Consider the following 26,674-nt stretch of genomic DNA (forward strand, 5'->3'; position numbering starts at 1 on the left):
TTCTTTCTAATTTATACACACTGTTTCTTACTTACCTAAGTTATTTACATACTTCTATTCCCTACTTATAAAATTTGTTCAAATTTACCGGTTATTATTTACTATTTTCATCCGTTTACTATGACATTCAATTATATACTGACTACTCCCTGCAGAACAAGCACATATTTATACAAGAAAGAAATTTATTGAATAATTCTAGGAAGTAAGCAAACAAAAAAATAAATGAAAAGACTTCCCTAGAAATTGGTTTGAAAAAACAATATAAACAGATCGCTGCTGTGATAAAAACATGTGCTAAGATTTGCTAAGAAGCAGTACTTCACAATCCATTCTATTTTCAGTAAAATGAAAGATAGGACATCCATCAATGATTGTCTTTGATTGGACGGATTTAAGTTTCAGAAAAAATATTACTGTTCATTATTGATTTTTGGTTCACATAAGATATTTGACGACAAAATTGGAATATCACAAATTGATGTAAGTAAGTTCCAATTTTTCTGTACTCATTTATTCATATTACATTGATAATCATATTCTCAGTCCCCGATAATGTATATATAAAAATTTGAAAGCTTGGAATATGTATCAAAAAGATTATACTCTAGTTTTTTATCGCCACAACCCCCTATAAAAATAATTGTTGTGGAATCTCAAAGACAAAGACATAAACCCCACGTTTGGTAAATTCCATAGAAACCACGTGAGAAATGGGCAACTCAACAGGGCACTCGTTGAGGAGGCATGAAAAATGAGAGAAAATATTAAGAACTATTTAAATCCGGTAGGATTCAGGGCCAGTGTGCAATAGGAACGGAAAATAATATATGCACAAGAAGGGATTCGATAGGCAAGGCACCTAGGGAAAGAGCAAACTCTTTGTAAGAGTTTAAACTTGAAAGCATTTTTTGCCAAAGATCCAAAGATACACGATAGATTCAGTGGTTAAATTAAAAAAAATGTAAAGAGGAATTTAAAGAAGTAATATAAAGCTTTCTATAAGCACAGAAAAAAAAATTATTAAGAAACGTGAAATCACTCGACAAAGAAGTTCAGGATTACTACTGAAATCCACCAACAAACAAAATTAGTCAAAAGGACACAGATCCGGATGTCGACAGATATCTTGCCCAAGAAGAAGAATCCTAATTTTAAAGCTAAATCGGAAAAATATTTTTTTTTATTTTTGGTAGCTAGTGTAGCCAAATGTTTAGTAACAAAAAATTTATTTCTAATTCTATAAAATCAATTGCTGCTAATATAATTAAACAAGCAGATTTAGGAGTAGAATATGAATCGTTCATGTGGAAAAATTACAAAAATGAAAAGGTTTCCCATTAGAATAACTTTTCGACAAATCGGTTTCGCACTCAGGATAACATTTTTTACTAAAAAACTGCATCCATTGTCATCTTAACATCAAAATCGAGCATGAGCAGCGCTAAGTAAGCACTAAATAGCGCTGTCTCTAATTTCACTAATACCCATTTTAGAGTCTCCTTTCAGCTATTGAGACTGCTGGCGTGGTTATACTAGTAGTAGTTAATTTGAAAAAAAAAATAAAGTTATTTTTCGAAAATCATTGTATACAATGACAGCACTAAATATAGACGTCTATCAACTTACTCTACCCATCAGACTGTTGCTTCTCTATGTTAGCACTGAATGATATGAAAAAAAAATATTTTTCCAAAAATTTTTCTGGCTTTTCCGGCAGCATTAATTTAGCAATAATACCGATTTTAAAGTCGTGTTTCAACTATGACTTCTTGCGTTGTTATATCATTTGTAAACAAGCCTTAAAAATCGAAATTTTTTTTTGGAATAATCTGTTTACTTGTACAGGCAGCTCTAATTGAGCACTAAGTTAGCGCGGTCTCGGGCGGTACACTCTAGCCTAATTGAAAGTTAGTATTGCTCTTATTTTTGGTCCACCTATCACAGCACAAAATATCTGTTTTCAGAACTAAATTAGCACTTAATTTTGATTTATGGAACAAGCATATTGAATACAGTTGAAGTTACTCTTTTTCTTAAGAGATCACTTTGCAGAAATATATTAGAACTTCTCAATTATCTCATTAAATGAAAAAAATACAAACAAGGAAATTTTGAGAGAAGAAACCTTCAATAGTAGTTAACTAGGCATTAGTAAAAATCACAACGACCTATAATTAGCTCTTGGTACACCATTTAGTTGAGTGATAATCAAAGCAGATTAGATGGTAACAATAGAAGGATGGGTTTCAGGATGTGAATTTTTTCAGAGAATATATTCTATCAGATAACTTTTATTATGAACAATATCAATGGCTAAACATTCATCCTAATATTAGAAAAATCGTAACAATCAGTCAAACTCTATAATATTATTGTTAACTGTTCAAATAAATGACGTAATTTTCAGTTACAGGCAGGTTCGCTGAGTCTGTTCGTCCATTTAGTCTCCAAATTAATTCCACTCCCAGTCGTCGTGGAGTGATTAGATGTTTTCATACATTTGAACAAATTCAAAAAAGATTTCCTGAAACCAAAATTCATGAAACAATAAGTTATTGGATTACAACAACTTGACGTATATGCCAGCAGTTGGAAAAAACTGATTCCTGTATAACCGATACTTTTGTAAACCACTGTAGAATCGAATAGAGCAATAGTGTTGATTACGTATAGCGGAGTCCAACAAATGAAAAATTCCAAAACAACAGCAAATAACATTTTAACGACTCTTCTCTTATTCAGAAGGCTCCGTTCTGCATTTGATTTCCTCAAACCTGTAGTTAGTTTTCTGGAACCTATAATAGGACTGTTTGAATCTTGTGACCAATTTTGTTGAAGCTGTTGTCTACTTGAATATGGACAAAACGAATTTTTGCAAGACGAACGGGTTGAGCTTCTTCCTCTGAGGTTGACATATACATTGACAGCGTTCACACCTGCGAATAATAAAAATCGTATGAGATTTGATAAATTATAAAAAAATTACAATATAAAACTGTTTATAAGAAAATATGTAACTGAATAGAGTGTGTCCTATACAGTTATAGACAGAAATTATATTGAAATAATGTGAATATACACAAACGAAAAATGATTTTTCACTGAACTAAGTAATCGCATTCTAAGAAAGTAATTCCAAATGCTCTGCACATAGACTCGAAAACAAACAGTGGTTTTATGATGAAAACAGAGGAAATGATATATAGGCAAGTGGATAATTTAATGCCCACCATCCGATATGGGGATCAGACAGGAACATCTTCAATGATGGACTCATCTTTTTACTTTACCTTTAATAAGAGAAAATCTCTCTTTTCTATATTACAGTGGGTACTTTCCTTTCTTCACTAAAAATATATAATATGCAAAATCAACATCGACCGTACCAGAATCGTGTTTAGCAGATTCCGACTGACTTTATTTATATCCCGAGCATGTAATAAATTCAAAGAATCTTTCTGAATACAAATATAATAGAAGCCTACCTTATTTCAACAACTATAGAAAAACATACTTGGTTGAATAACATTTGCCAAAATATGTCAAAGCTTTATAGATCAAATTTCTATTAATTCAAAACAATTAAAAAAATTAATATAAATCGAAGCACACACACACAAACATGTAGATTTATCTATCGAATTTTATTTACTCTATACCATGTTTAATTTGTCCAAGAAAATATATAGGAATGACTATGCAATATCTAGAAAATATACTTAACATCAACCGTATTACATAAACATGAGCAAAATGAAAAGCATGAATTTGATTTTAAAAATACCAAAATATTTACTCCAGATACGAATTATGAGTTAATGATAAACAAGACATGAAAAATTTTAGCTTTGTACTGATACAGAGGAACCTGCAGAACTAACCAATCATGAGATCTTAAAAATGAATAAGAAGAAGAAGAACCGATATCACCTTCAAACGTCAAACGTCAAATCCGACATTACTATATCACCTATTTATACACCTTTACCATATATGAAATCAATAACTCCTAAACTTTCTGGAATCTTCAAACAACACAGCGTACAGTCAAACCCTTAATATTCAGTCTATTTTTACTAAAATTAAAGATAAACACCATCCAATAAATTGCCTAGCATAGAATATGGAAATTCTTGTTTACATTGTGACAATAAGTACATTGGTCAGGCGAAGGAGTCACTCACCAATCGGATAACCTCCCACAAAACCGATAGAAAATTATATCCAATAAATATTTAGTTCCAATTCATAATGACCTAACCTATCAAAAATTTAATATCATTCAATTAATACCCAATCGATATTCAACATCATTATTGATAAGATAGACCAATATAACCCATAAAAATTCAAGGTTTTACATAATCTAACCAATGAAAACTAACAAATATTTCTAAAAAGCGTCAATTTGAATATTGGAATCAATTAACACCTGCCAGGATATTATTTGATATCACTCTTGTGGGAGGTTATCCCATCCCTAAAGTTTCAAGAATTTTCGTTATTTTTTATCGTTTCTAATATTAATTTTGAGGTATTATTTTATTCTAGATGCTGTTCTCTTAAAATGAATACCAAGAAAATGCATTAAAAAGCGATCTAAGTCAGACTTAGAAACAGTTGTCTTCGAGTTTCGATTTCAAGTGATATTGTTGGACTTTTTGCTTAAAATCATGACTTTTTCGTCAACTTCAGCACGTCAAGAGGACACTATATTCTTGATACAATTAAAAGATTTGGACGCTCTCTCTGGATTGAATTAATAACCAACTGTAAGATAAGTTCTTCTGAGATTCTTTTTTTCCAACAGCAGAAAAAATCTGTTCGAAATGCAAGCACTGCAAACTAGTTTTGGTATGGCTAAAGACTGCAATTCCTCTTAGACTTTTGAAACATTTCATTGAGAAGCTAGAAAAATTACGTACTGGATGGCTCCTGTCAAGAAAAATATAGGAAGAAAATCTGATACCCAAAATAAACGTAAAACTTTATTTCAAGAGCCCATCTAGCTGCGTCTATTTGACATTGCTCATCAAGTGGCACGATGTGTTGAGTAGAGGAAGACAAGGAGTTTTTAATTGATCAAAAAACAGAAAGAAACTTGATAATTTCATTATAAGATTGAAAGTATAACAAACAGGATTTTTCAAAGGAATATTACAGAGCAAAAGAGTTTTGAAAAAGGGAAACGGCATGGCTTCTCTTCCCTGGCATCTTAAATAGTGAATATTTCAAATTTACGTGAGGAATCAGCAGATCATTCTGATCCAGATCCAGAGAAGCCTCATCCAAATATTTGTATACGTCCTCCTCATCGTGAACTCTAAAAAGATGAGATTTCCAAACATACTGCCATACTGAATCGGCTGCCAGCAGCTTTGAGATATGACCCTAATGCACTGCCATTATCACGACGCACTAAGGAAAGAAGGAAGGGAAGTTATATTTGCAGAAATAAAACAGTCCAGTTTATTTGACGGCACTGTCATTGTCCATTGGGACAGGAAGATCCTTCATGGTATTTAGGGAACGAAAAAGTGGATCGTTTGCCCACATTCGTATCTATAGATGGCAAGAAGAAATCGCTTGGAATACCGAAACTTGGAAGTGGTAGTGGTGCAAATGCAGTTTATAAGACACTAATTGAGTGGGGTTAGAAGAAAATGAAAGTCGGCATCTGTTTAGACACAACATCCGTTAGGACAGAAATTAAAAATAGAGCTTGCATTTCGCTGGAACACAAAGTTGGAGAAGAATTATCATGGTTGGTATATAGGCACCATATTTTAGATATCTTTGTCAATAAAGTGTTCACTCTCTATTTTGGACGATTCAGTTTATTCCGATATTCCTTGATTCGAAAAGTTAAAGGCAGCATGATCTTTGATTAAACAACAAAACCTCAAACCATTGGAAGAGGTTACTGGAAGTGAACATTTGAAGTTCATTGCAGTAAATGCTTAATTAATTGTCTTAGAAAGTAAAACACAGACCAGAGATGTTTACATGAAGTTAATAGAGCTCGCTTCAGTAGCTATGGGCCACACTTTCGAACAAAAAATCATTGGCGGGTTCCAGGTGCAGTACATCATGCTCGTTGGATAGCGAAACTGTTATATGCTATTAAAATCTAACTATTTCAAATTTCAAATAAATGCTCTATCCAAAAATGGTTCAAGAGCACAGTATATGAATAAAATTAAGAAACTTGTGAATGAATCCTTTATTTGAAATATTAGAGTTATTCATTGTTCATCTTCACTACTTGTTTATGTTTTTATTGAAAAAACTGGGTTTTTATTTTAAGTTATTCTTTGTAATTTATTATTGTTGATCTACACAAAAACTAATACATTCGGAGTATTTTGAATCAATTTTCATGGTAATATTTATGGTATAGGCAACGTTCTGGTAATCTACGATAGACAAATATATTGGATTGGTTTCAAAAGTAAGATAATAATAATCTAGGCCACAAATCAAAATGAGTGAGAAATAAGTTGTTCCACAAACCATTTTCTGGAAGTTTTGATAAAAAAGTCGATCATATCCATTTCCCATATCAAAAAAAGCGAAAAAATACCCAGCTTGACCTACCCATAATCCTATAATATCAAATAATCAATTCAAAAATATAGAGCTCGCATTTTCAAAGGCTCGTGTACTAGTTAACGTTGTATTTTCTTTTTTAGTAACATATTAATGAGATAGTATGGAGTAATATCTTCTTTCGAGACGGAATATTCTAGAATATGAATGGTCTTCAAATAGGGGATGTCTTAACAAAAAAGTAACATTCGATTTTTTTTAGCTGGTTTTATATATTGTTCTAATTGGAATGGAAATGTAGACATGACTAAAAATGCTTACTAATTGTAAAAGCAGCTTACAGAATTGGTAGTGCCATATCTTTATCGAAATATCGTCGCAATGTGCTTGAAAAGAGCAAGAGTCTGTCACACAATGTAATAGATTTATCATCAATTGAATGATTTTTATTTTTAAATTGTATTTTATTGACACATCTATTATTTTCGACTTACCATTACTTCTGATGGATTTTTCAGTCTTCATTCCTTTACAAAGCGTTATCGTTATTAAGGAATAAGTTACTGCCATCACCAAAAGTGGTATAACTAAAAGTATTGCATCCAAAAATAAATTGTATGCTTTTTCACACTTCAACGACGACCAGTTTTCTCTGCATTTTTGATTGCCTACAAACACAAAATAACACAAATATGATATCCATATAAAATGATAAAGCAAAATTAGAATGCTTTGGTGGAAAGAAAAATATACTTTTCTGTATCTCCCGACAAATATATTGATTACAGAAGGAAAGACACTCACTTAAATGTTGTAGAGCTCCTCAAACAATATGATATACAGATAGGAGCCAAGCTCGAAACGTGATAGTTTTTGATGAGAAGGTACGAAATGAATTGCTATCTGCTCACAATAATATGGTGAGGCAATGATACGAACAATTTATGATATAAAAAATACGCAGAGAAGCGTATCACTGAAACGTACTCACAATGAAGTAATTGAAAAGAGTATCAATATACATCATCATTCAATGACATGAATGAAAAATTCTTGAATATAAAAGCATCTACAAGGATATCTTGTATTTTTACTATCGACTTATCTTTCGCTCTTACCTTGACGTGTTGGCTGTAATTGGCTGAGAGCTGCTATAGGGGCCATACAGATAATGCTTCCGATCCAGATAAACAAAATCAGTTTGTAGGCATGATTCAGAGTCTGCCATCGTAACGAGCGTAAAGGATGGCAGATGGCGTAATATCTCTCAACAGATATCGCTACTAAAGTCCAAACTCCCACCGATACTGAGCAAGCTGCAACAAAGGAAAGTTTATTAGAATTAGAAAAAAAATCTGAAAATGATTTCCTTCTTTTGATCAATTTTGTTTGTTTTGAATTATATAGAATTATATGACACAATAATGGTTAATATTTAGGTTATGTATATTCTCTAATTGATACGTCAACGTGGTGCGTAGGTGTGAACAGTCATTTTTATTTCCAATCAACAATTTACCTGAAAATCGATATTAGCAGTGAGAAATAATTTTGCAATAAATAATGAACAGATATTAAAGGGTTTTTAAGGTTTTTAAGGTTTCCGGCAATTAACGGAACTACTACAAAATAAATTACGGCGTTGTCGGTTTGTGCTTGAATTCTAGAAACCTAAATTAAAAACCATAAGTTAACACAGAGAAGAGAGAAACCTTTGAAGTGTGTCGTTGTGTATAACTATAACTGAGGGACTGTTAACCGGATAGAAATCAAATTAAAAGATATGGGTGATAAATTGAAAACCTAGTAAACAAAGTAGGACGTCAGGAGAATTGGGAAATATCAGACCGATTCTGTTTTATTTTAGTTAATGAAATTTGCAAAAAAATGGTAATTCTGAGAAAACTTAGAGATAAGAGCAAATGGAAAAAGGCAGTTATTAAAAATGATAAACTGGTAATCGACAATAAAGTTTATCAAACATCAAAAGAAAGCGGATGCTTGCATATGGAAACAGACGATGAAGACGAAGATGGAAAAATGATAAAAGTAAAATAAAATCAATAGAGGAAAGGGAAGGAGAAAAATAAACAAAGTAAAAACGAATATCGAGATAATACTTTGGAAAATAGCTACTTGGAACAGTGTCTACATTGGGCCTGAGAGCAACAAAGACAAAATTACAAGGAAGAATCTGAATAACGGACATATTTATGATACTTTATAGTGTTATACATCCAACAGAAAGGGCAGCTGCAGGTGTGGGTTGCTTAATACACAATGTATTTACAAAAAAAGAGCTTCAATCAGAAAGGACAATGAAAATAGAATTATATAAGGAATAAAAAACATCTCTTATTTTTGTGATATATGGGTCAAATTAAGAATATTATATGGTTCCAGCAAAAAAATATACACAAATTCACAAGGAAAGTGATGAGTACAGAAAAAAGATCTATTATTGACTACGTAGTAAATAATATAAACAGGCACTGATACTAGAGTCAAACGCAGGTATGAGATTGGTAGTTATCACTTCTTGCTAGTATCTCCGGTAAGGAAAAATGAGATGATAGACAAATTAAAATGATAATAGTGGAGGAGTCAATTTTGAAACTATAAGGACATATAAATTGAAAGAGGAAGAAGTAGCAGAGCGTTTTGCACACACAGTCACAGAAAATATAAGAATCAAACAACTGAAAAACTTTTCAGGGGACTTGGAAAAAACTTGGAATGTTTTCAAAGTAGCGATAAGCGAAACGGTACAATAATAATGTGAAATATGCAAAACAAGAATGAACAAAAAATTTACTATCCAAATAAAAGAAGAAATAAAAAAGAAGACAGATCCATGGAAGCCGAAGCAAATGAAGCTTTGGTAACAAAATGGAAAGAGACAGCAAAGGGAACCAGGAATTTTCTTACTAAGCAAAAAAACTTCGAGAAATGGTAGGAAAAAACAAGAAATATACATGAAGGAAGAAAATCGTGGAGTTTCAACATAAGAAGCAGAAATAATGTAAGGATTGAAGTCAAAACATATTTTGAGCACCTACTGATGGGAACAGGAGAAAATACTGAGCATGATGAAGAAATTAATAAAATGAGTAGGAAAGAGGACCATCATCACACAAATGTGTGATAACTAAGGAAGAAGTTATAGAAGGCTAAAAATTAGAAAAGATGTAGGTTCAATTCTTGGAAATGTTGAAATTTAGAGTACCGAACCACTGATAACAATGTTAGAATTATTATTATCTATGTTATTATCTTCTTCGACTTTAATATATCCGACTTATGAACCTAAATCCATGTGTAAGATGTCCTTAAATTTAAATCAAACAAAAAATGACACGAAATAATTTGATAATAATATCAATAAAATAAGGAAGGTGTTGATTCAAAGTGAAAACTCAGTAATTGTTCTAATATCAAGTTATTTGTCGCAATCGACGCCCCTGGCTTTACGTCGAGACGAAGCTGAAAGATACAAATCACCTCTGAGGCTAACCATTACCACAATTTTACAATATAGTCCTTTGTTCCAGGATCGTTTCAACAAATTCACTTGATGAGTTGATAAATTTTTTGTTTACTTATCAAATGAAAAACCGATAAATTTATGTCCTATCAATGTGTAGTTTTCCTCAAAAAGATACTTAACGTTCTCTCCACTTGTTCTATCTATTTGATTTGAGCATACTATTCCCTCTAATCTAAGTATAATCTAATTTTGGAAGTTTTAGATTTATCAATGTTGTTGATGTTCAAATTTGGTATTAATATGTGAAAATTTTGCTCAAAAAGAGGGAACTAGCACATGGGAACATGATCTTAAAACGGGGTCGGCAATTAACAGAAATGGGGAGGATAAAGTGGATGAAGCGATCATAAAAATCAAAATAATGACACTGAATTAGAGAAAACGAAATACTGTGTGCAAGAAGGGACGAGATAGCTATTGGAATAATTCCAAGAATAAGAATATATGATAAATTTCATAAAACATATACTAGAGTAACAAAGTAAACATATATCAGACAGTGAGGAAAACCATATCAAAACTTTGTTAGGAAAAGATTTAGAATAAAGTGGAGAATAGTTATTGGAGAATATTTACTAAGAGCCGTTTTTCTTTGAATGAAACGAAATTATCTAAATCAGCTAACAAGTCAGACAAAGTGAGAAGAAGTATATCAACAGTGTGAACGGAAATCCCATGTCTGAAGAAGATTAGAAAAATATGTGATTGAACACTAAGAGTGGGAAAGTATATAGTTTGAGCGTCCTTCTTTTTATAATTAAAATGACAAAAAAAGGAAATCAAACTATATTACCAGATCGAATATTGCATGATCCAAACTATAAAAATCTTTTGAAAAAAATAGGGCAAAAGACTTATGAATATATCGTGAGAATAGAGACTTTAAGATGAAAGTAAGTGTTATAAAATGAAGAGAAATTACGACAAGTAACGGTAGAGAAGAAAAAAAGTATTAACGAATTTGAGAAAACATTTATATCAGACGAAAATGAAAACATTGGGCAAATTAGAGCTTCGTTCGAAAATAAAGTAGTAAAATAAAAGCATCATATTTTCTAGGAATGTGAATGGAAACATATTCGATTGAAAAATATGCTTCACGGAATAGATATAGTCAAAATATGCTTCATTTGATCTGGCTGAACAAGATGCATGGTAGGGAGAGTTACAAGAAAAGAAAATATATCGGTCGAATAAAAAGAGGTGGGAATATCATCGAACAAATGAGATAACAGAATAAAAATAATGCATAGAACAATAAGTACTACTAGAATTAGAGCTAGAATGAATATTCTCTAGATTTCAATCTTCTTTTTCTACTGCCTTGCATCTGCAGTGCGTTGGTGATTATCTTATAGTCAGACATCTCTTTATAGCGGCATGACACAACTCTCCGGTGTTATTTATGCCAGTCCAGTGTTTTATATTGCGTAGCCATGACATTTGTTTTCGGCCTACGCCTATCTTTCCTTCAATATTTCCTTGTATGATCAATTGGAGTATTGTATATCTTTCTTCTCTAAGAACGTGACTCAAGTGTCCAACCTTTGGCACCTTGATCAAGTTGAACAACTCTGTCCCCGCTCCCCGCTCTTCTTAGTACATCGTCGTTTCTCACACGGTCTGTCCATGGTATATGCAACATTCTTCGAAGGGTCCACATTTCGAAGGCTTCTAGTTTATTGATGGACGACCATTTGACCATTCTATACCGAAGGTCAAAGGAGAGGTTACGGTTACACAACATCGGTTTAAATTTAATGAATGCCTGTCTTGCGTGTTCAATGCGGCATTCAATTTCCTGCTGAGGGTCACATTTCTCATTTATAGTTATCCCTAGATATTTAAACGTCATCACTTGTTCGATAGGCGTGTTATCTATATGCAGTTGGGCACTTAAAATTGCATTTCTACTTATTGTTATGCATTTTTTATGGTTTTTGTTGCAATTATTTTTAAGCCATATGATTTCTCAATATTATTTATTTCATCGTGTAATAATTGCATCTCAAGTACGTTGTCTGTGAGTATTGCCATATCGTCCGCATAGCGAATATTATTCAGAGGGCATCCATTAACTTTAACGCCATAATCAGAGCCCTCAAGACACACAAGCAAAGACATTCTCTACATAGAGGTTGAACAGCATAGGAGAAAAAATACACCGCTGATGTACTCCTATTAAAACTTTGAAGTCTTCTGTGTTGATTGTCTGATTCAACCTAACCCGTTCTTTCTGGTTCCAATAGAGGTTTTGAATAATTCTTATATCTCTGCTGTCGATGTTGGTGTTCTACAGTGTTTTTATCATAGTATCATGCTTAACGGTATCAAATGCCTTCTCGTAGTCGATGAATGTGATGTAAACGTTAGGTTTAGATGTTTAGATTTAAAAATGAAGTGATAAATATTTTCTAATATTGTTTCGTCAATATTTCCATATACATAGGGATGTTTTCAGTTATGTCTCAATTACTTTTCCTCATTCCTTTCACATTTAACAGCGTGAGTAACATTTTGTTCTCAGTTATTCTTAGAATCTCAGAATCAAATCAAACCAAACACTACAAAAAATAAACTGAATATATGTGACGATATAACTAAAAATAAAAGCATTGAAGAAACTTTCCCAATTGAACTAAATTTATCGAAGATTTAAGAATACGGCTCTGCACACTTATTTTTACAAACAAGAATCTGTGTAATAAAGAGGGGTCTAACGTGATTTCTATTTTGTAAGCGAAACTGTTTTTCTTCTTCTGTTTGCTGTGTTGTTCATGCAAATTTTTCATTACTACGCTGAAGGATTATTGCGACCAGCGTCTATTTTATATGGAAGGCAAGATTCGGGATAACGTAATCAAAAATTAAATTCATATTTTAATAGTTTTGTAATGACAAAACCAAAACTAGTAATTTTTTTATGTTTAGCAGAACATTCCAGGAATTTTAATGATTCATAGCCTTCAGAGCAGATGCCGCAGTTTTTCAAACTGGCTATCAAACTTATTTCAGCTCTTCTAAAGAACCTAGCGAATAATATATCTATCTACCATTGCTTTCGCTGTGATTCTCAAAAAGATCTTATAGGATATTTTTTTCCAATCTGTATTCAAAAAATTTCCCTGCTCGATACGAGATTAACATATGTCGTAAATTAACAAACACCCAGTTACCCTCTCTAATTTGGTTTTAGGATACTAGTTGTCTTTTCTAGACTGTTGATATAATCATATCCAAACGTATCCAAAAGCTGCTCTGTCAAACCATCATTTCGAGTAGCTAATAATATGAGAATGATGAGTAATCAAACAACATATTGGACAGATTAATCATTAAGTTTTTCAATTGATATTATTTCTTGAAATACGGAATGGCAACAATGTTGAGAAATTAGAGCTAGTTGCTTATGAAGGAGATCATAAAAGTTATGACTCCGTGATAACGCGGAGGATAATAGAAAACATGTAATTCTTTTAATATTCCATTCTTTGTTCTATTGTAATCTTATAAAAATATATGTGTAGTTGTAATTCTATTTTTAAAAATAAAAATTCCAAGTTTGAAAATATAATTGGCGCAGTCAGTAGAATACGTTCGGGTATCGGAAATGAACAGTTTCGCATTGTGTCGGAAGTGAAATTCCGAGTTTCTACATCTTGAGGGCGTATTACGAACTTATAAACGATTGAATTAGTAGCAACAGCAGGTAATTGCGAAAAAAGCTATCGTGTCGAGGACCAATTTGTAAGCGCCTTTCCTTTTTTAACTTTCCAAACCTTTTTATATTTTTATAAGGATTTCGGTAGAATAGTTATAATATATAATATAATTCTCTTCGTTAGAAAAACTGCTTATCATAGACATTGATTCTGATTGATTTTCATGACTGATATTGATGAAATAATTAACGAAATTTCAAATATAGAAATATATAACTAGAATAATGATAACACTTAACGGAATATTCTGTAAAGTTTACCCATATATCCAAAATTAAAATATGCCTGAAATGATCTGGGGTCTCTCAAAATATGGAATTGATACCATACGATGCTAAAAGTAGCGACAATTTGATGATGCACCATTTTTTGACACATATTTCAATCAGTTCAAGAAAAGCTTAACGATACAGCAGAAATTAAGTAGGTGGTCGTGCTAAGTTACCAGATTATCTCACTTTGAAAGAAGGTCTAATGCAATGTTTCGCTGATTGTAGAAATATTGACTGTTTAGTCCAAGAGCTGACAAGAATGAGACCATTTAAGATCGAGCCACTAATCGCACAGAAAATTAGCAACAATCCTAACGTGAGTAGCACTGAATCAATTATTTGACAACAATAAATCAGCTAGTTAATAATAATAACAAAAGAATACAATAACTAGGTTCACGGGTTGAACCGCTTTGCAATTTTAAAAAAGGCTTGGGATTCCGCTTTAGAGCCATTATCAAGAGAAGGGTGAAAATAGGTGAAGATTCGTTCGTTCATTGGTAGGAAGTAATCCAATTCTATGGTCTATATTGGGGCGATGGTTTTGGTTCTATTAAAATCAATTGTGTGACGGGTATAAACACCATGTTGAGCAAGGGTGGAAATATCGGAATTCCGCTCCTTCATGTCCAGGATTATTCGAGAAGCTATAGAACTAGAACAACGTCCAAACTGTCTGTATACAAGGTCTGTCTGTATACAAGCCAGAGATTACCGGCAACCTTCTTCAACCCCTTCGCTTCAATACCGCTCCGACCAACAATTAAATTTCCTTTAGAATTCCCCGAGAAACCGATCTCCACACATTTATTACCCCTCCCGCCAATAATAACTTTCCATGAGCGCCAAAAGCCCAAAACCCGGCAATAGATCCTTTATAATTACAAGGTCCAGGCAATTAGCCCACCAGTGAGTCGAAGACCAGCAGTGATTGTGTTAGTGTCAACTGTGTTCCTGATGGTAAAAATATTATTTTTATTTTCTATTTTAATTATTTTATATTTTTTGTTTCAGATTTTCATTTTCTCGGTGAAATTCCAAGTAGTAGGCAGATTGAGGCCTTGGAATCAACTAGGAAAATGGGTGATTCGTTGTGTGGAGTAGGCAGATTGAGACCACTGATTGGATTACCAATGAACGAATAACCACCCTATCCCCACCTAACTGTTACAACCAAGTGGCTCGATCATTTCATCTATAACGTTGTCCTTTTCCCACATTCCATCTTCTTCTTTAATCATATGATTTACTGCTTTTTCCGAGTTTTCAGGCTTCACATCATTCACAGTTTCTCAAAACAAATGTTAAACATCACTCATTTTATAAAATATTTCTTTCTTCTTGTGTGCCAATACTAGTTCTATCGGTTTCAGTTCGAATGCCATGGTGAAGATCTAATCACCATCTAATCTAATCACTATTCTCTGGAATTCCATCAATTTCATATTTTTTGAGTTTCTCCTTATTAAGGGAACACAAAGAATACAGTTCTGTTGTAACAGAATGAGAATGCAATTTAATATTTTTTGAACTTAGCCAATTCTAAACATATTTGTGAATCATTTGTTTGTGGACAATTTTTCTAAAAGTCTAGAGTGATTTCTTTCATTATCCATTAAAATTATTCTTTTCTGGCGAAGAATATCTATCATTTGTTATCACAATTCTTAAAAATCTCAGCATCTATATCCTCATGGTAGACACTGGAAAGAATAGATTCGAAAGTCAATAAACAACCTTTGAAAAAACAGATTAAGATGCCGATGTGTCATCAGTCTGCGCCCTTGCCCTTTTCCTGTTGGTGGATTTAAACCAGTATATGAATGATTAAAAAATAGTTTTTGCCTTGTAAAAGTACGATCTTGTCAAACTGTATTTGGTCTATGTTTCCTATAAATAAAATATCATCTTCGTTATCTTACTTCTTTAGGTTATTCCTTCTCCATATTGCTATATTGTTTATTTAAAAAAGTCTATTTCTTTTAAAAGGTTATATAGTCTACTTTTACTCAATTTAGAGCAATTCTTATCATCTAGACAAGGATCTACTTTCCTTCGAAGTGTTTCTTAAAAATGATTATCTAATTTTAGGTTGTCCTGGAGCTTCCCGCGCTGATTGAAACTTACCACATCTCTCTTCTTTAATAACTCAGTAAATCGTAGATTCCCTAATATCAGGCGTACTACGAATTAATTCCACTGTGCATCAACACTTTCACATAAATGTTTGTCGGTAAATGATTTCAAGCAATTAAATATTAATTATCGCATTAACTGTTAAAGAACCAATTTTTCGGCGTTTACGCGGCCCTTTCAAATTTTCTATAATCACTTTATAATTCATAATAGATTGCACCTTGCACCTTGCAAGTTGCAACTAAACTAAACTGCTAAAGCACTTTGACCTCCTTACCAAATCGTATTTTCGGCGAAATTTGTCGGAAAGAGATCTTTACAATTAAAATGCCCTTTTTATATTTTTTTGTACAGTGCATGGTTATAAAAAACCAATAAAAGAGTGAAAGCTTGGATTATTCTGTAATAATACTAAGTTTTGGAATATTAATAATATATAATAGAAAACTTCCTAGAAAATCCAATTGAAATTTGTCCACTATATAGTCCTAACCTAAAAGAAATACTGAATAATGTAGGACCTAACCTAACCTAACCTAACCTAACCTAAATAGAATGAAAATCAATAAATCAATCTAATTCCAAAAATACAAAAAGATCCAAACAGTCTTCTATATTCAAACTCGGACTGACATTGAAATTCAACAAACATCCCAACAAGATTCTATGTTTTCAATAGCAATTAAGGAGTATTAAACACGTACAAAACCAAATTATATGTTAGGCTTCATACATTACTTCTATCCAAGTAATAAATGATGTGAAAGATTATGTTGTCCCAAACAAAATGCTATTTATTCAAACACTCTGATTTACGTAGAATCTTCAGGACTACTATGTAACTATACTTCAAGAATTTTGTTTTCAAAATTATTTAAAGTAATACCGTATTAGAAGATTAACGCACTAAAGAGGAACAAGTACAGAAATTTGAATATCATGAAATGATAATCAACGAAAACATATACTCGGGCAAGTTCAGACAGCTAGACAAAGGTTCAGGAATCGGTGTCAGAGAAATCAAAACATGTGCTATGTCGATGACGCATTGATATGTGCAGGAAATGAAAATGATCTTCGAAGATCATCAAATACCTTCAATTATCATTAGATGCAAACTAGAACTAGAATGTGGAACAATATAATAATAGAATGAAATACAAGTACCTTGGAAATGACATAACCATTTATGGGGAAGCGAAAGGACAAGTAGCTATAGCAAATAAGGTTGTAGGATGTCTACCGAACGTAGTATGGCAGAACAAACATCTAATATAAGAAACAGAGGCGCGAATTTCCAAAGCTATACATCAGAATCAAGACCAGAAACATTGAAAACAACTCTTGGAGAGAAAATTCTGAGGTGGATTTCGAAAAAAGCACTATTAGACCGAGAAGAAAGCGAAAACATCAGATGATTATGTGAAGTAGATAACAGCGTAAAAAATGATATGAATCAAATGACAGACCATAGACTGATGAAAATAGCTAGGTAGTGGTTGGAACAAGGAGCAGAAGTCGACCACAAAAGAGGTGGAGTGACAATATAAAGTCAGGATTAAGATAACGAAGAAGGAACATACTTATTACGGAAGAAAGGAGAAGAAAAAGAAGAAAACTTGCCGCTGTAGTACAAACGAAAAGAAAATAACACTTATAAACGATTTTGATGGCCAAAAGTGTCTGACAACTGTGAGCACACTTGCAATAGTATGGGATGCTAGCTCAATGAGAGATATGGGTTTTTACTTCTTCAGTAAAGGACTAAAACTAATACTAAGACAACTGTTTTAAAAAGACTTATGAAAATAAAATATTGCACACGTGTAATGCTAGAGAAGACATAGAGCTAACTAGTGTCAATAATCCTTTATTACCAATTCAGTGATGAGTCGCACATTTCATTCGTAGTAAAAATACTTCAATACATTATTCACATTTAGAATCTATTAATAACATGTGAAAACATTTAACTTTTAAAAACATTTTTTCGTTATAAAATTGGGATAGATTTTTGAAGAGCGAATCAAGAAAACGTTGCAAGAAGCAGAACAAGAGCAAGAAAGAGCGCAATAGAAAAAAATCGAAAAGAAAGACCCAAAATCGAACACTACTCTGTTATGTCCCCTTCTGGGAGGAGAGGATTGATGAAGGAACAGCTAACGGCATAGAATAAAAATGATGACTCCTTGAAAATAAGGATCATATTTGTAATTTTAAAAATCCAAATTCGAAGTTACAATTTCGAATCATTTCAATTCATACCTTCATCACACATATTATGTATACACTTTCTGAACATATTGGAGCAACATAAATTTTCTAGCCATGAGCACATTCGACCATGTATTCGAAAAGATATTTGGGGTGATTTCGATTAAATTTTCTCTGTTTTCTCGTAAGGATTTATTATACTTTCAAATACGTACTTAGTAATTTTAAATAAGCTAATTGAACCTATTTCATCGGTAATGTATACAAAGACAAATTGTAAGTCGCTACTACAACAGATGTAATTTATCATCTGGAATATCTTAGTATACAATTAGAGTATTCTAGTTGATGAATCACGTGAATCTTGAATGGTTTTGATAATTATCTCAGTGATGATTATTGTGGAAATATGTTCGTCAATCAAGAAACCGTTGATGAGTTTTATTTTATTGAGTTATCCACGTATCCATCAACATATGAGAATAATCAAATATATTTAAATCAGATACAATACGACAAATAATAAATTATTGATACGAACAATATTTCTCAGGTAAATCTTGTTGTTATTTATATTCACTGTTTCCAATATAGAATATGATTACAAACCAAAATTTTCTGAGAAAATTCTAGAAGTTTTTCAATTCCATTACATTTCTGTATCAAGATCCTGAGTAAGATCACAAACGCCCTTAGAACGTGTACAAATTTCTGATAAAAGTTTGGAGGGAGATGATCGGATTAGAGTATTAAGGAATACTAGCTTTTACCCGCGGCTTCGCTCGCATCGAATCCATTAAATAAGTATCAGAAATCATTATAATAAAAAAGAACGAACTCTGTAGCTATATTAGAACCTGAGATATAGATCTTTAAATGTAGAAAAATTGCCAAAAACCTACAAAAATCCATAACTCCACATTGAATGTCCGCGCCTAGCTCCTCTCCAACTCAACCGATTTAAGTGTTCAAAAACTCAAAATAGAGAAGGTGTTTCAGCGAGTGTTCTTAAATCAAAACGAACTCGGTAGCTATATTAAAACCTGAGATATAGATCTTTAAATGTAGAAAAATTGCCAAAAACCTACAAAAATCCATAACTCCACATTGAATGTCCGCGCCTAGCTCCTCTCCAACTCAACCGATTTAAGTGTTCAAAAACTCAAAATAGAGAAGGTGTTTCAGCGAGTGTTCTTAAATCAAAACGAACTCGGTAGCTATATTAAAACCTGAGATATAGATCTTTAAATGTAGAAAAATTGCCAAAAACCTACAAAAATCCATAACTCCACATTGAATGTCCGCGCCTAGCTCCTCTCCAACTCAACCGATTTAAGTGTTCAAAAACTCAAAATAGAGAAGGTGTTTCAGCGAGTGTTCTTAAACCACCAAAACGAACTCGGTAGCTATATTAAAACCTGAGATATAGATCTTTAAATGTAGAAAAATTGCCAAAAACCTACAAGAATCCATAACTCCACATTGAATGTCCGCGCCTAGCTCCTCTCCAACTCAACCGATTTAAGTGTTCAAAAACTCAAAATAGAGAAGGTGTTTCAGCGAGTGTTCTTAAATCAAAACGAACTCGGTAGCTATATTAGAACCTGAGATATAGATCTTTGAAGGTAGAAAAATTGCCAAAAACCTACAAAAATCCATAACTCCACATTGAATGTCCGCGTCTAGCTCCTCTCCAACTCAACCGATTTAAGAGTTCAGAAACTCAAAAGACTGAAGGTGCTTCAGCGAGTGTTCTTAAACCAAAACGAACTCTGTAGCTATAGTAGAATCTGAGATATAGATCTTTGAATGTAGAAAAATTGCCAAAAACCTACAAAAATCCATAACTCCACGTTGAATATCCGCGCCTAGCTCCTCTCCAACTCAACCGATTTAAGAGTTCAGAAACTCAAAAGACTGAAGGTGCTTCAGCGAGTGTTCTTAAACCAAAACGAACTCTGTAGCTATAGTAGAATCTGAGATATAGATCTTTGAATGTAGAAAAATTGCCAAAAACCTACAAAAATCCATAACTCCACGTTGAATATCCGCGCCTAGCTCCTCTCCAACTCAACCGATTTAAATGTTCAAAAACTACTCAAAAGAAAGAAAGTGTTTGAGTGAGTGTTCTTAAGTCAAAACAAATTCTGTAGCTATATTAGAACCTGAGATATAGATCTTTGAATGTAGAAAAATTGCCAAAAATCTACAAAAATCCATAACTCCACATTGAATGTCCGCGCCTAGCTCCTCTCCAACTCAACCGATTTAAGTGTTCAAAAACTCAAAATAGAGAAGGTGTTTCAGCGAGTGTTCTTAAATCAAAACGAACTCGGTAGCTATATTAAAACCTGAGATATAGATCTTTAAATGTAGAAAAATTGCCAAAAACCTACAAAAATCCATAACTCCACATTGAATGTCCGCGCCTAGCTCCTCTCCAACTCAACCGATTTAAGTGTTCAAAAACTCAAAATAGAGAAGGTGTTTCAGCGAGTGTTCTTAAATCAAAACGAACTCGGTAGCTATATTAAAACCTGAGATATAGATCTTTAAATGTAGAAAAATTGCCAAAAACCTACAAAAATCCATAACTCCACATTGAATGTCCGCGCCTAGCTCCTCTCCAACTCAACCGATTTAAGTGTTCAAAAACTCAAAATAGAGAAGGTGTTTCAGCGAGTGTTCTTAAACCACCAAAACGAACTCGGTAGCTATATTAAAACCTGAGATATAGATCTTTAAATGTAGAAAAATTGCCAAAAACCTACAAGAATCCATAACTCCACATTGAATGTCCGCGCCTAGCTCCTCTCCAACTCAACCGATTTAAGTGTTCAAAAACTCAAAATAGAGAAGGTGTTTCAGCGAGTGTTCTTAAATCAAAACGAACTCGGTAGCTATATTAGAACCTGAGATATAGATCTTTGAAGGTAGAAAAATTGCCAAAAACCTACAAAAATCCATAACTCCACATTGAATGTCCGCGTCTAGCTCCTCTCCAACTCAACCGATTTAAGAGTTCAGAAACTCAAAAGACTGAAGGTGCTTCAGCGAGTGTTCTTAAACCAAAACGAACTCTGTAGCTATAGTAGAATCTGAGATATAGATCTTTGAATGTAGAAAAATTGCCAAAAACCTACAAAAATCCATAACTCCACGTTGAATATCCGCGCCTAGCTCCTCTCCAACTCAACCGATTTAAGAGTTCAGAAACTCAAAAGACTGAAGGTGCTTCAGCGAGTGTTCTTAAACCAAAACGAACTCTGTAGCTATAGTAGAATCTGAGATATAGATCTTTGAATGTAGAAAAATTGCCAAAAACCTACAAAAATCCATAACTCCACGTTGAATATCCGCGCCTAGCTCCTCTCCAACTCAACCGATTTAAATGTTCAACAACTGAAAAGAAAGAGGATATTTCAGTGAGTGTTCTTAAGCCAAAACGAAGTCTCTATCTTGAATAGAACCTGAGATATTGAGGATAGAACGTGTGTATGTGAATAACTCCCATGAGTAATATACAGGGGGAAATCGCATTTGAGTATAACTTAAGAATGGTAAAAATTAGATGAAATCCGATGGTTGATGGCTGATCTGTGCATCAATAACTTTCAATGAAAAAAGAAATGAAGCAAATCGGTTGGGTAGAACGCCTGAACGGACTCGGAATGGAAATCATCAATTTTTTTAATATATAAGATAATTAATTGGAACGTTTTTGATTTTTATAATGAACACATTTTTATCTACATAGCATACATGTCTTTGTGTCTATTCAAACTTTCTTACACCTGAGAATCTGAATACTTCCAAATGCATTCAACTATCTAATGCTGGATACATTTTTAAACAATTTGAATCATTTTATATTTTATACTAGTAGACCCGTCCACGCGTTGCTGTGGCTGAATGATTTGATTTGAAATAATTCTAATAACAATACGATTGCTCTCTGTTGTTACACGCTCTTCACAATTGCCCATAAAATAGATCTGAAGAAATTTTGGATCATCATTTGGCATTGACATGAATTTTATGATATATCTGGCCTTGAATTTTGAATGTTGTCTAAAAATTACGACCATCAGATGATAAATCACAAACTTTGGATGCTCCAAGCGACGTTCAACACTTGCCCATCGAGTCTTCTTGCTACTGGCAATAAGGTTGGATTTTTTGAGTGGCATTTTACTAAAAATAGTATAGTAATTGAATTCTTAATGCGAATGAATTTCGATGTTCCCTGAATAACTGTAAGCTAGAAGTAAAAAAAATATTCGAAGTAATGTATGCAACGAAGACAAAATGAAGAATAATTTGAAAGATAAAGAAGCGACGTTAAGTGGAATAGAAAAAATAAGACATGTATAGTGTGTAGTCTAAAAAAATATATCACATTAAAGTGTGATGCCATGTTTGAGGCGCAAAAGACAAAATTTTACAGTTATCTGTGAAGAAATTCACTCAATGCGCCATCTATTCCACACTTATGGAAACTACGATTAATAACAACAATCAACGTTGATGTTCAGTTTATGATCAATTATTAATTATTGCGACCATTAATTCAAATAATAACTATCCTATCATTTGAGTTGGATCAAATACCATACATATGCCAACTTTCATGAATATCAATTGACTCGTTTTTAAGTTTTTTGCACCTTAAATCGTGATATATCCAGTGAATTCAAAAATGTGATCATTGCAATGTATTATGGTTTATATACGTAGTTTCTAGAGCAAGCTTTCCAGATTCAGAACAAATGTCCATTTTTTTTGGAAAAAAAAACTATGATTGCTACTATTTCCGTAAAAGTACATCTGTTTAAAAATTCGTGTCCAATATTTTCTTTCAATATAAAAACTTTATGTTACACGATAAGTAAAGAAAAATGTACAACAATGAATTATGTTTTATTGAAAGATCCGATGTTAAAAAAGCGAGCTATTTGTTTCTTTGTCCAAGCTCTAACGCAAAGTAAAAGCAATTATTTGGAGACCGACAAGCAGAATGGATTTGTCTAATTAAGGATGAATTATTATTCTAACTCGTAGGGCGATGCGAAAAGTTTCGTAATAGTCATTACCAAAAATTTGAGAGAAATGGAAATATCAATTGAGTAATATTACCCATTTTCTAAAGCATTTATGTAAATTTTCAGACCGTGGTCCAGACAACAGCAAATAAAACTGTCCATGTTAATTTGTTGAAACTTCTATTTATTTGTCCACCCGTCTACGTACTAAAATGTTCATCCGAGTGTCATTATCAAAATGAATTTAAAACGAAACAAAAACCAATGTTTTACTCATTTCATGAATTGCAGAACGTGTCACATATTTCCTTCAATAATTCAGAAATAATAATATGAATCTTTGACGTTATCGGAAGCAATTATAACATCTAAAGCACAATAAAAATCAAAATTATCTTGAAAAGTGTACGGACGTAATCGAAAAATATAGTGATTATTTCATTGAATACAAACTAAGACGGAAAATCAATTTATAAATGAATATCCTCGAAATTACAGCCTTTGGTTAGCTATACACTGATTTTTATCTTGTATTCATGAATAGAAGCATTTTTGTTCGGCGTTTTCCAGAAAGATTTTCATCTATTTCATGGTGGCTTTTCCAATCAGGTGTTGCTTTAACACTTTTCAGCTTTTATCACGTTCTCTACATTCAGGAAGAGTCTGGATTAGTATAGTGCGAAACTGGAGAGTAGTTTGGGTGTGAAAAGACCAAAATTTCGTAAATCGAAAGCAACTTGTGGCACGGAGTATTGCTATTTTCGACGCCCTCTAAACCAAATGTCTCTTAGCTTTTACACACTTTTCGACCATTCGTCGTTCTTAACAGACTCATTTTCGCTTCTTTTTAACTCTCAACAATCATCTCGAACCATCATTGTATAAGACATACTATTATAAACGTATCGAAAGCAACAAATCGCTGCTATAGAAATTCATTCACCATTAGATCAAAATGGTGTTTGACCTTCTGTTATTACTCTTGCTGTAAACTGCTAAATTGTCAGGTTTATTAGTTTTCTAGTTTCACTGATTATACCAAATTTGATGAAGTGTCTCTCTAGACCAATGTTGCAATCGAAGCTTGACCATTATTCTAGTGGATTGGGTCCCCTTCTTATATTAATTTTTAGTCCAAGAGTTTAAAAGCAATATTTATGCATCTGATAAGTTAATGTTGTTCTATATGAAAAGAATATCTTCCGTATCTTAGATTTAGATGAGATTATAAAGGTATTGGTGTCCGCATCTGCAACTCTATATGATCTGATGCTTTTCTTATTTATTCTTTTTTGTTATCTACGTGATTTTGGTTAGGTATTTTGTTTTTGCAAGACAACGCCCCTGCACACAAATCTCATGTTGTTATGCAAAAAATTCGTGATTTAGGGTTTGAATTACTAGAACACCCCCCTTATTCAACAGATTTTGCTCCGTTCGACTAGCATCTCTTTCCTCAACTGAAAAAAAGTTTAAAAGGTCGTAAATTTTCTCCCAACGAGGAGGTAATAAAAGCTGCGGAGGTCTGGTTTGCAGAGCAAGAAGAAACTTTTTTTTGAAAGGTCTAGAGATGTTGCAGCTTCGCTGTAATAAATGTATTCAATTAAGATGAGAATATGTTGAGTAATAAAATATTTTGACTTTAAAATTTTATTTGGTTCTATGGTTCTAAGAATTACTCCTTCAGGTACTTTTCAATTTTTAAAGTCTGACTTTTGTCTTGCTTTCGAACAATTTACAAATTCTATATTGGCGTCTTATTACCAATTAATTCCACTTAAGATGTGACTCTCGTACAGAGGCAAGATAAATATTGATTGAGTCTAATTGATATTAGAAGGTGTATGTATCTATTCAATTGTTGAAACAACACGTTTGCCAATAATAAAAAATCTAATTTGTCTCAGTTATTGAGGTGAAACATAAAAAAGCATGACTTAAAAACTTCAAAAAACTGTGGAATATCATTTTCAGTGATTCTTCTGAAAAGCCTAAAAAAACTCAAGTGTTTCAAATAACTTAGTTTGGAGAATGATTTTTGTCATGAAAAGGAGAATTTGATTCTCAAATTGGGTCATATATCTGATGTAAATTATCAATAAATACAGAAAGTACTTGAGTACACTGTGTTTTCAGTCTCACTCTAGAGTAATCGGTTTTTTTTGTTGTGATTGTGACTTATTCTGTTGGCTAGATGTATTGGCTTTGGCTGTCGTCCATTGTTAGAATTTTCTCTAAGCTTTCTTTTTCTCATTTCCTAGATAAGTAAAAACTGGGAATGGGAAACTTCTGTTTGCGTTGTCTCTAGCAATTAGTGTTAATGATAGGAAGACTTTCTGTAACAATAGCATTAACAAGTTCAACTGATTTCACAGTGGTATCTTAAAAATTATTTTGAAATGCTGATAAAGAGATAAAGATCAAGAAAGTAACAATAATTTAATGTAGATCTCATTGGTTAATTTTTCAACTAGAAGTATTTTTTAAGTTATTAATTTCAATAAAGAAAAAGAAAGAGCTTGGAAATTCGAAAGAAATTCATAAAAAAACATTTATAAATATAGAAAAAATCCATCTTCATTTTTTTAAAATACTCTTGAAGTTATGATTGAATGAACTTGTACAGATCTCATTTTCTTATTATTAAATACGGGTAAATATGATATCATAATTTGGTATTCTTCACGTCCTTCTCTTTTCGATAGGTGTAGATCATACCTTTAAAAGGTGTATCTCTATTCAAACTTCTTTATGTGGCTCATATTTCTCATTTTCTGGTTTTTTTAGCCATTACTCTTCTGGGAATTGATTTAAGACAAAAACATTTCGCGTCAATTATGTATTGGGAATGTCAGACTTTCAATATTTGCTAACTTTTATATTTGATGAATATTTAGCGGGGCCAAAGTTCAGTATTCTCAATTTCTTTAGATAAGGAGAGCTTCAGCCAATCATTTCTCATTCCAAATGTTAGCGGATACCAATGATAGTGAAAAACTGATGAATCAATTATTCTACAATTGTGCTCTCCGGTGGTTCATTGTATATTTTCTGAATTAGAGAAAACAACAACGAATGAATATCATATCTCGATCATTACGAAAATAATACTCTTTATGACTGCATTATGGTAAGTGAAATCAACTGAATACCCATTACGTACGTCCTACTAAATTAAAATTTATATCA

General features: G+C 32.6%; 1 protein-coding gene across 1 annotated transcript in view; it reads right to left on the bottom strand.

The window, feature by feature from the left end:
- Positions 1-2,281: 2,281 nt before the first annotated feature.
- LOC130448843 (cholecystokinin receptor type A-like) overlaps positions 2,282-26,674 on the bottom strand; it is a 217,293-nt gene continuing 192,900 nt past the window's right edge. Inside the window, exons 4-6 of the mRNA XM_056786384.1 lie at positions 7,671-7,868; positions 7,047-7,220; positions 2,282-2,939 (exon numbers count right to left, since the gene is read on the bottom strand). Of these exons, the coding sequence (XP_056642362.1) occupies positions 2,407-2,939; positions 7,047-7,220; positions 7,671-7,868 (905 nt within the window). The 3' untranslated portion in view covers positions 2,282-2,406. The remainder of the gene's footprint in view (positions 2,940-7,046; positions 7,221-7,670; positions 7,869-26,674) is intronic.

The sequence above is a fragment of the Diorhabda sublineata genome, chromosome 9, assembly GCF_026230105.1.
Source record: "Diorhabda sublineata isolate icDioSubl1.1 chromosome 9, icDioSubl1.1, whole genome shotgun sequence".
In the NCBI taxonomy this organism is placed as follows: domain Eukaryota; kingdom Metazoa; phylum Arthropoda; class Insecta; order Coleoptera; family Chrysomelidae; genus Diorhabda; species Diorhabda sublineata.